The sequence below is a fragment of the Nicrophorus vespilloides genome, unplaced genomic scaffold, assembly GCF_001412225.1.
Source record: "Nicrophorus vespilloides isolate i.1.1-1 unplaced genomic scaffold, Nicve_v1.0, whole genome shotgun sequence".
Lineage (NCBI taxonomy): Eukaryota > Metazoa > Arthropoda > Insecta > Coleoptera > Silphidae > Nicrophorus > Nicrophorus vespilloides.
Window position 1 is genome coordinate 16709 of NW_017097483.1, and position 12191 is coordinate 28899.

The window sequence follows — 12191 nt, forward strand, 5'->3', positions numbered from 1 at the left end:
TAGTTCTTCGAGATTGAATCCAGCGAGTCCAAAGCACAGCAACTGGTTCTGGTGGCAAGTGTAGCAAATGATGCAGATCCTGCATCGTCCTACGATGGCAGAAGAAACCGTCGGCCGCGGCGTAAGTGCATTTCTTTTTTTTTTTTGTAAAAACAATTTTTTAGAAATGATTTAGAATGGTTTTGGAGATGTCTAAACTTTGTCCCAAACCCGCCAAACTCTCGGCTATAATGGTCTAGTCTTGGTGGATGCGCCGGGACGGGAAACATTTACAGGCTTTGCATATGTAATTTTTAGAAATTTTCAAAATTTTATTATTTTCTTACAACTTTTTTTTTAATAATATGTAAAATTAAGCCCATCTCCCAAGTTATTCTAAAAAAATTAATGTTTGATGTTAAAATTTATGTTTGCACAAATTCGTATAATTCGCCATATTTTTGTTCTCCGACAATCTTTATTATAATTAATTACAACTAATTCTCAACATTAAATATTTCAAAATTTAGTCACAACATAAATATATTTGTAAAGTTTTTCATATTTTTTTTACTGAAATTTAATTCTTAAAATATTCTGAAAATTATGATTCATGTTATATTTCATAAATAAATTAAAATTAGTATTTTATATTTAAAGTAAAATTTTCTATATAATTTAAATGAAATTAAACAGTAATTTAATAATTATCATAAAATTTCTTAAAAAAAAAACATATTTCCTATATATGTTTTAATTGCATGTTGTATTTGATGAATCATTGAGTAAATTGCTCAAATCCCGGTAAGTGAATTAAATGTTAAATGTTGTAAATTAGATATTGTGAAGCTCGATGTTATTGCTGTACAACATTTTTAACCGCACAATTACAGGATATTAATAAAAAAAATGTATTTTACTCAATTGATTTCAATTTCACTTTGCTTTTATTAAAAAAAGCGATATTTTTATATTGTAAATTCTAAATTCAAGTAGAAATTGGCAAAAATAATCGTAATTACGCGCATGCATGCTATAGAATTTTATTAATATCACTTTTATCAAATCATCAGAATGTCGTAAATGCTATTACATGTTGTGCATCTTGATAATATTAATTTTCTTCCAAACGCCCAACGAAATCTAATTTTTCAGCTATGTTATTTAAAAAAAGAGAAAGAGAAATATATATTATAAAATAATTGTCGTATTGATTAAAGTTATATTATTTTTATTAATTAATATTTTTAAGACAGAACGACTTCGCTCGATAGTGTTTTTGGTTAAACTCTGACCAAAGATTTTTCTAATTAATTAAATTTTAATGTAATGATGCTAAATATAAAATAAGACGACTATGATGTAATTAATGTATCGAATATAAATTAAATTTAATTGTTAATTAATGTTAAAATTAAACATTGATTTAATAATGAGCAGCTTAGTTCAAAATATTTTTTCCACGAGCTAATTATCATTACAAATTCATTTCTACGCAATCTGTTAATTATAAATAATGATTAATAAACTCTGCGGGTGGGAGGAGCTTTGCTCCTACTCCGCACTCGATTTGGACCAATCGGAATACGTGATTGGTGATTTCACGACGCCCTCCATCCTATGGACCAATCAGAAATTTAATTAAAAATAAAAAAAATAGCTATTACCTATATGGAATTGCAAATTGTTAAGGGGTGCGAAAGACAGAGAATATAGATAAAACAAAATATCAAAAAAAAAAATAGTTACAGTATTGTTTACGAACTATTTGGAGATGTCTCTTACGCTATTTATATAAACAGATAAGTTATATAAAAACGTGACGCAAAGCGTGCGGGGTGAGCAGAAATATGGAAACGAGACGTGATGAAACATTTTTTTTTTCAAGATTTATGTATATTTTTAACACTGATCACCTTCCAAAGCTTTACAATTAATATTTATTTTTTTTTCAATTTTGTTTTGCACGATCCCACATTTTATCGTGGATTTTTAATCATGATTCTTATTTAAATATGTACATTTTTCTTCAATTAGAACTAAAAATTGCAAATTTAATTATTAGCAAGGAGTCTTAAACTTCTATTGGTAAGTAATAGAATAGTTAATAGAAATATATTTATAGTTGAATAGGATTTTGAAATAATTACATTCCGATTAAAATATATTTATACCTTCTTGCATTTCAATCACTTTTTTTGCACTTGTTTAGTTAAGTAGACCAAATTAGGAAATTTATTAAATACAGTTTTATTAGTTTATTAGATTTAATTATTTATCTTACTAATCTTTATTGCAGCGTAAAAAATACAATTTAAATTATTTATTTACTCAATTATTTAAAAAAAAATATGAATATTTATTTCATTCATTTTAAAATGTAACAAAAAATTGGGATTAATTACTTTTTAATTGTTTTCTAAAATTAAATTTAGTGTAAATTGGTGATCAGTGGTTAAGTCACATAAATTGAGTAGCGTTTCCATAGTTCATTGCCTCGAACTGAGAGTCTATTTTGTCAATTCGAAAGGTGTTAGCTTTGATGCCAGAGACTTTAATTAAGGGGGCTTCGCAGGTTGTCGTTGACGTCAACAGCCAAGTGGCAAGTTTCAGAGACTTGCTGATTCAGATAGGAGGGCACAGAGATGGGCCGGAGCTTCGAGAAAAGATCCGCAAAGCCAGACGCCACTGCGTCGAGTCCTGCAAACAGGCGGCCCTTATTCTCTTGCCGCACGTCAAAAGGTAAGTCCTTTTTTTCCGAAGACTATTGACGCACAGTACACCGATCCGAGTCCTGAATTAACGACGCCTACGAATTCCAAACAAATGCGCACAATTACAATACTGTCCTTTCGCCCACCCCTGAAACAAATAGACATTTGAATTTATATTATTCGCGTTTTCAAGAAACAAATTGATTCCTGAAATAAATTGTTAATATACTGATTTACGTAATTCCGTTTACAATCAACTATACCGTTACTTATTATAGGATGGATAATCCTGATGTACAACAAATCCAATTTATTTATTCTTTCATATCATTTTATTAGGATATAAAATTAAATACAATTAAAAAAATTATGGCTGTTGTATAATATTGGAAATCTAATTTCATTATATTATGTTTAAAATTGGTAATCAAGAAGAGGATTGATGTAAATGAAGGATGTGATGATCTGCAAAAAATAAATGGATGCTGGTAGTCTAGATGGATTGAGGACGGGATTGAATAAGTATCTCGGTTTCATTTATCTAGGCTTCCGCATTCATAAGCAACACATATAAAATGACCGGAATATTTGGAAAGTGGAAAGAGAAACAATGCAAATATGCATTCATGGGATGGTCCGTGGGCCGAGATTGTTTGGTCAGTTTAGCATCAATTGACAGACAATTAAATGCATTTGCCGAAATGGGCTGCGGTCCGACGCATTCGCAAATTAATTCTGTCCTGTGGTTCTTCCACATCAACGTCATCTCAATTAACTCAATTCGCACGCTGGAAACCATTCGGAACCATAATAGGACTAGAGGATTGGAGGAGATTATGGATGTGTCTATGTGAGATACACGAAACAAGAAAGGATAATTTCTAGGTGCTGACTCACATCATGTTTTTTTACATCAGGATTCATAAATCACGCGGCGAAAACCAAGATCACGTTGTTATTATAGTGGGGAATCGATTTCACTGAAGACGGTGTCGTCGAGTTTACATGCAGGATGAAAACTAAGGCTAGAGGATATTGGAAATCTTTGCTTCTCATCACCTGAAATCCATTTTTGACACTGGACAGGTCCCAGTCAGAACACGTAATTGCGTCTGCTATCCTTGATATTGGCTATAGATGCGTCAACGTAATTGAACCGAAGACAAAAATTTAATTTGCTTTTACTTAAATTAAATAACTTGCGAATTGCTCGAGGAAGTGGCAAAGCAAAATATTAAATTCTTGGGAACAATCTGAAATTCACGGATGTCTGTAGTCTCATTAAACCAACCTCTACTAATGTCAAAGCTTTGTCGGCTCCGACTGAAAATACTAGTAACGCTTCGCGTGTAAAGGATAGGGCGGATCATTCGCAAATGGTTAACTTGTTTAAAAAAAATTAGTTACTTCATCTTTTGATTTATTCGAAAAGTTTTACTACGCAACGAACAACTTCATTTATTAAATGAAATTATATGAACAGTAATAAGCGATTGATTTTATGATCATTAAAATGAATTCCGCTAGAATTTAAAAAATTTCTTAACGTAAGGACTCCAGTTGGAAAAGAACAAGCGACGAAAATATGTGTTCGTACCGCTAGGTTCGAAGGATCGCGTGTCAGATTGCAGCCCATTCACGTTTTGTTTTATTCGTTGGCTGCTGTATTTTTTTTTGCCATGCAAATCACTTTCTGTTTGTTACCATTTCAAGTACGCTCCTTTCTGCTCTCGAAATGCCAAATGCAGAGCAATTTCATATAAAGCATCATAAAAAACAAGAAGCAATTTTAAGTGTTTTAGTTTCGAGCAACCTATTACAACACTACACAAACGACAATCTGAATTTTAAATTTGATCAATAATTTACTTTTTTTCTATTCAATTTGGCAATTAAGTGAAAAATTACTGTATATTTCATCTACAAAAACCGAATTTAATATCTAAAATTATATAGGAAATGAACAAATTTGTATAAAAATTAAGAAATTTAATACAAATTTATTAAATATAATTTGTAATACTTGAGTGGAAATTGAGAAATACCAGAGGCAGTTCGATATTTATTTGCAGCCAGATACTGGATGGAAGAACCCCAATTTTACATTACTATTGTGTATTTATATAACATATCGAATTCGATAACTTGGGTGGTTCGTTCTCCCAGTTTCGTTCCAACAACACGAAGCGTGTTGTATTGAGAGGAATAAGGGAGAAAATAAAAAGTACAAACATTCAGAGTATTTCTCTGCTACGTCGGTTCTCTACATATATGCAGAATTGGAATTTCTGAATCGGGGATGTGGAAATGTAAAGCTTTTCCGGCTGCGAGAACAACGTTTGACCGCCGAAGAAATCGGTGGTATTTCGTATTTCGTTCGCACTGCACTTCTCGCCTTCCCCTATTTTACCTGGAAGTTATCGTGCCAGAAGGAAATTACATTTTGCGATCACGTGCTTAGATTGCGCACCCGGGGAAAAATGTCAAATGGTTCCCCTGTGCGGTATGCAAAACAGCACAGTCTCAACTCGACTTCGAATTAACGTGTAGCTCGAAATTAGCTGTTGCGTTATATAAAAAAAAAACTACATTCAATAAACACCTATTATGTAATTACAATCAATCAAGTTTTCAATTGAAATTTACTTTAGACTTATTGTTTTCTGTTGTTTCTTATATTTTTTTTTGTCTATTTCCGCTTGAAATAAGAAAACAAATCTTCGAATAAACCTGCAGTTGACAACTGAAATATAACGGTAATTGACTTCCCCTATAAAACGGTAACAAAGGGTGAACATTCCTGAAAGAATAAGGAAAAAAACAATAATAATTACAAACGGAACGATACATATGGATAATAAAGAAAGAAAAAAGGGTTTTCTTAAGGAAATTTACTCCGCTTTGATCAATTTCTCATGCAGGATAGAAATAAAGAAGATGTACCTTTTCTTTGTGAACTTCATCTTCTCGAGCTTGAGCAAAGAAAGTCTCCGAAACTCTAACGAAGTACAATTTTGTAAGTTATTCTGCTGAACAGGTGAAGTGAACTTAATGCAATTGAATTAAACCTCTCATCTCGGATGGAAAACCCTTGCTCGGATGCAACGCACGCTGATATGCAGCTTCAATACACGCTGATACATTTTCTGATTTCATAAATAAATTCACCGTCAATAATTCAGGAGCGAAAATTTTCCCTTCGTTTATGCAAACAAAAAAAAAATTTTTTTCGTCTCACCCCTCGTTAAATATTTATCCTAATTGAAATTATACTAATCAAGTCAACTCGCTTCACAAGGGTGAGCAGTAACGCGGCTCAGTGTTGTTTCATTTTTAATGTTTCCTATACTGTGTGCAAACTGAGAGGGGAATCCCCTTTGGAAAACGCCGGAGAATTCATATTCTTATTCTCCGGTTTGCACTGCAAACTCTTTCACGAGAAAACATAAATATTTGCTGCCCGGCCAAACTATTCAGAGGATGTTTTAAAATGATGACAAATTAATACGTAATACATAATTTAGCCAATTATTTAATCTATTTATATTAATATAATGTATTAGTACATTAATTAACTGAATATAAATTAAATCAAATGATTTTGTTGTCGTTTTCAAGTTAAAAGTCAAAATTTCGGGTGGTCACGTCGCGTGACCAGCTATTACGTAAACACGCAGCACGGATTGCTTTCTTTCTTTTTATTTTCGTTGGAATTATGTCACTTGTTGGTAAACCCGGTACAAATTCCCTGCTTTCGTGATGCAAACATTCTTTTTAAAATCTAGCCTTGGAACCACTTTTACAATAGGTTTGACATACATTTTAGTGAGCAAATTTATATATTAAATTTATTAACTTTGTTGTTTATTATTACATAAAATTAATGTTTATTATAATGATAATTAATACAGTTTATGAAAGGGAATCCCAGTAATTACAAACTTTTTATTCTTGCTAACATCAAGCTATGCTATGCAACAGAGGGAAAATAAGTTTTAATGATTCCCAGTTCGTTTTTCTTTAGATTTTTCTATTTCGCAATCCTTTGTTGCCTCTCCATAAAGGAAATGGCTGAATGGACTCACTCAATGCTAGTAAATTTCAAATTAGTTTCATTGTACTATTTCCAATTGTAATGATTAAAGTAAAAAATTATAAAAGAAAAATATATTCAATGATTTCCATGTAAAAAGGGAAGTATTGATACAAAAAATGAAGAAGTAACTAGTCCATTTAATGGAGGATTTTGGTAGGAAATGTAGCTGAAACATCTGAGTATTAGTCGCATATTGGTTTTGATTCATCAGATACTAATAATTAATAAGATTTGAAGATAACGAAGTTGGAAAGTGTGGATTAAGAAGTAATTAGTCGTTTCAGTGGGAAAACTGCGAGTAGGAAATCTAAATGAAATAAGTTCTGAAAGTTTGTGCTAATAATGGAATTGCCCTTCTTGTAGACTATAAAACGTTGAAGTTAACGAGATCTGAGCTACCGAAAGCGACGTCGAATAAAAGCAAATGGAATCTCGTGTGTGCGGACGGTCAGGGGATCGGGGGGTTTGGTGGGGTTGATGGCAGGACGAGACGCAGAAAAGAGGATCAGGCATCCATTATTTAAGAGCTCGAAACGAATCCGCGCGTTTCCGGTAAGCTACTTACGTAACTGTTGTTGCAACTTTGACGGGGTTTCGCAGCGCTAATTAAGAGCCACACCTGAGCAGAAGCGATGTGGAAGAGGACAAGGATGACGATGAGTGACGGGGATCTTGCAGGTGGAATTAATTAGCGTGTAAATAATACGTTTACCTCTGAGGAGTTCAAAGGAACACTTCCGGATCTTCATCAGGGATGCACGCGTCGTCCCCCGAGACTATAGTACAAAAGTGCCGCTGCTGAAAACCCTTGAAAACTTAATTAATCCTCCGCGAAAATCGCTAATTAATCCACCGTACTCCAAATAAAGATGCGAATATTAATAACATTAACAGCTTGTTCTTTGATGTTATTTTCATAATTAAGCTGATTATTAAAACATGAATTGTTTAAAGTGATCATCAATTTTATATTAATTCAAAGGTGAAACATTAGAATTCGCGGAGTTGTGTTAATCATAGATCGATAATCGCATTATTAATTGAATCGTGTAGATTTGAAGATTTAATAGTGATGGAATTAGCATTAATCGTCTGTAATCCGATTTGTTGTAGCGTCTACGCAACCGGAATTCCGGTGGACTGTCAGAACCTGGTGCTGTTCTTCTTCATGGTTCAGATGTTCTGGAGGGAACTGGAAAAATGTCTTCATTTAGTTCAGTTAATTCCGATGGACATGGCGGAATACTTCGGTAATATCAGCATTTCGGATTGCCTCCACGAAAATATACGTTCTAAAATAATCCTCAGTTCTTGTTGTCATCATAGAAACGAGAGCCGGTCCATCGAACTTCGGGAATGTCATAACGCAGATCCTGCTGTGCAAGCAACTAGCTCCAGACTTCAACGTCGAAGAGGTGTTCAGCGTGTCAAAAGACATCAGAGAGATCGAACGGCTTCTGGCGGAGATGCAGGAGTTCATGCCAGAGCAAGAACAGGACATGGGTGAATATTATTTTATATAATTTACAAATCGTGAATAGCTTGAAAAAATGATTCTAAAATAGCAACTTAGAAGGATTCTTCTGAAAGTAGGAAATGTTACCATTTATGTTACAGAGCGTGCGGAAGCGTTGACGGAGAATGCAGCAGCCCCATGGACGGATCGAACAGGAGAGGAGTCTGTCTGCACGATGAGCTTCTTCTGCTGCGTAAGCCGACAGAACTACATCTGACCTCGAAGGTGGATCCGGAGGTCCAGACGAGCGATTCGAACACTCGTGAATAAGGTCCATGACCAAGTGCGCGCGAAGGTCCCCCAGGTATTCAAAAACCAGATCCGCCGATAGGCATACACACCCATAACCCACGGACACCGAATCCCCGATCCCATTGCGACACTTCCTGTAAAGAAATCACGATTACATTATCGTATTCTTTCTCTTCTTCTTTGTTTCTGTTAGCGAAATTGTTGAGCCAATCTAATAGATCAATCAACCAAAGCGTTTTGTTTTCGTTTTTGTACCCAATTCAAGGAATTACAACCATACTCGTTTGATGCCAACCACCTGTCGATCGCGCTCCGCCAACACCACCATACCAACACGTAAATACAATATTCATGGGGGATTATTACGGAAAACGACTCTATCTTATTATATGGATAACCAGTATTTAAGTGTAGCAAATAGGAATTAGGTGTTAGAAAGTAGTCGTTAAATCGGTGTTGTTTTCACAATAACAAACGCTATATAATGCACATATAGATTATTATTTACTCTACGCAAGCGGATCATACATACAAATTGGCAAATTTCAAGAGCAAACATGAACACAAGTCATAAATTAAATATTCTAGACTATAACTTAAATAATACAAGCACTTTCAATCTAATGCTTAACGTATGATTCAAGCATAATGGTACTTTCCTTCCATTGCCAGATAAATGTAACGTAAAGTAACGCACCTTGGATAAACTGGTAAAGCCACGTACTTTGTTCAGGATTTGATTGACATTTCCCATTGATACCGCTTATCCAAATCTATCTGAAACTCGTTACATCTCTTCTCTGAAGTTGAGTTTTGTTTACTGGCAACTTAAATGGAAAGCCATGAAACTATATAGATAACTATATCAATAAATTAGTTAACATCTCTAATTAATATAAAGCAATTAAAAGGGTAATAGTAACTAAGTCAGAGTATGAAAATTAAAATTTATTTTTAACACAATTGGTTTAAGGAAACCCGAATTTAAATATAAAAAGAACCAAATATTATCTAAAGAAATAAACATTAGATTATATTAATATAAAATCAAAATTTTAATAAATAAAAAGAAGTTACTTAATTAGAATTTCTTATTAATGATGGATTCTTTATGAAAAGAATCTTAATGGGGGAGATGCGAATGCGAGAGATTATCTTACCGCTTTTATACTTGTTTAATCCAGTTTAGCTTTATGCCCCTTTAAGCTGTACAAGTGTCAGGACGATTAAGTTTCCAGGTGATTTCTTTCAAATAACCAACTATTCAATATTTCTTAAAAGAAAAATTACGTATATTTTTTCAATTAAGATTTCGATATGATTGTACTTGATGTTAATGATCCCAGTTAATACTTATAATTCTCATATTTTTATTAACGTACTTATTTTATCCAATGTGTGTTCTTTTTTGTTTCATAATATTACGGTTTAGAGAGCGTTAAGACTGTGAACAGATAGGCCAAGTAAATCAGTTCAAAAATATATTTATTTACTTGATTCTTTCAGGGAAAATAGACTTGGATAATTATTGATGCCTTTGATTTCCTTGCACTAAATCCCAGTATTTATTATTGGTTATTACAACAACTAATTTAAGGCAAATCACTGTAAGTCTAACACCAACTAGCCCATAAGTCCCAAATACGCTTTATCATTGAACACTTGGTTATTTTTAACCTTACATTTAACATTACCTCATTAGATAATAAGGATTAAATTTAATTACACCTGAATTCGAATTACTGCACTTGATTCCTTCTATATTCAAACATTTCACTTACGTTGTACGGATTAATTACTCGCTCCTAATTGATAATTATTTAACTATTCACTTATAAATTAATTCTATTAAAAAGTACATTGATTTTCGACATTTAACAATTTATATTACAAAAAAATCTTACATTTTGTGTCGAATAATTATCCTTGTTTTCTTATTAAATAACTGTGATTCAACTAAATTTAAGAGTTAATAGGCAATTAAGATTATTAAAAAGTAAGATAATTAAGAACAACAAAATTTCATAAAGATTTTTTATTCATTTCGCCTATTACTCATATAAGATTAAGTTTAGGTTTAAGAATTAAGCTAATTCCAATATAATAAATACGATAGAAATAGTTTCAATTTTGTTTCTGGTTCAATAAATAACAATTCCACAAACTTATATTTTACAGACTTTCAGACTTTCTTAATTTTATCAGTCAAAATTCAGATTTTCAATTTATTTACCTAAATTTATTTTTCTATTTCGAGTCACACTTAATGATTTTAATACATTAATTACAGCAATTAAAGCGGCAAAATTGAATTCTAGTCTAGTATAGTTTAGTCTAGTGTAGATTTAGTTAATTATTTGTTTTTTATGGTTAATTTAATATTCAGTGTAACGAAAAGCACTATACGCTTAACTACGCTATGTGGCAAAAAGCAATAACTGCTGACAATCATTACACAATATATTTGGTCATCTATATCTAATATAGGTAACCTATAAGTCTATAAAATAGATTTTACTTATGCAGGTTTCAATTGACTTCGCAAATTTTGGTTGTATAATTACAATACTTTTGCACAAATTTTAATATTTAAAACAATTCGATTATATAATGCACATATTAATTGTTATTTGCTAATTTTTTTTAAATTTATTTCCATTTAATTTTTCAAAATTTTATTCTGCATTTGTTTGCATAGATTTTAATAAAACCAAAGCAATAGTAAAATTCAGCTGATCTCGTTTTTCATTAATTAGTTTCAAATTTGATTATCATAGCAATTTACATAGTTCGTTACATAATTAGAATAAATTAGCTTCTTTTTTAAATATTAATGAATCCAAAGCAATAATTAGTTTAGTCAGTCAAATATTCAATGTATTTTGCTATATGCAGTCTTAAGTTAATATAATCCAGTTTATTTATTAGATATTAATTAACCTTCAGCAATAATTAATTATGTAAGTCACGTATTAATTATGATTTGCTATAGAAATTATTATAGTAATTGGTTAGTTTCATTCAGCTTTTTGCCTAGATTTTAATTAAACTAAAGCAATAATTAGGTTAGGCAAAACAACAAAAAATTATGTGAATTTTTGTTGAACACATTTTTAATATTAATTTCGTTTTTTTTAATGATTTTACTCAATTAACTTGCATTTACTAATTATTTCTTCTTAAGAACCTTATATAATTTTCTTTCGTCAAGTTATGTTTTGAAGTTTACATTATTTTTTTGATTTCATTACATTCGTGTATATTCACTTTTATTTTGATGCATCATTCATTTAAATGTAGCTGAGACCGACAATATTTAAGTTAATTTATCTACAACGAATTTGAGTACCTTATTTTATATTAATCAAATCCGATCCAAAGATAAAAAAAAAGATGTATGATTCGTGTTGAATTTGCGCATTGGTATGTTACATAACTATAATTGATATCTAAGAATATGATAATACACGAGAGGAAATTCAAGCACTGCCATTCTTGTAAGTTTATGTACTTTTTTTTATTATATCTCGAATACAGGATTACTACTAATTTACAAAAGTAACACTAAGTCTATTGTTTCCATTAAGAAACTGTAAATAATTATGACTATGCCTACTTTACCTAGTGTTTCATT

At 31.7% G+C, this 12191-nt stretch overlaps 1 protein-coding gene across 2 annotated transcripts; it reads left to right on the top strand.

Moving 5' to 3' along the window:
• Positions 1–2554: 2554 nt before the first annotated feature.
• On the top strand, positions 2555–8776 carry LOC108560205 (the record flags this gene model as incomplete). Of its 2 annotated transcripts, none has more annotated exon segments than XM_017917660.1 (4): positions 2555–2721; positions 7903–8039; positions 8098–8292; positions 8407–8776. In XM_017917660.1, coding segments are annotated over 4 exon segments (615 nt in total), but the record flags the coding sequence as incomplete, so codon positions are not given.
• Between the last annotated feature and the right edge of the window lie 3415 nt (positions 8777–12191).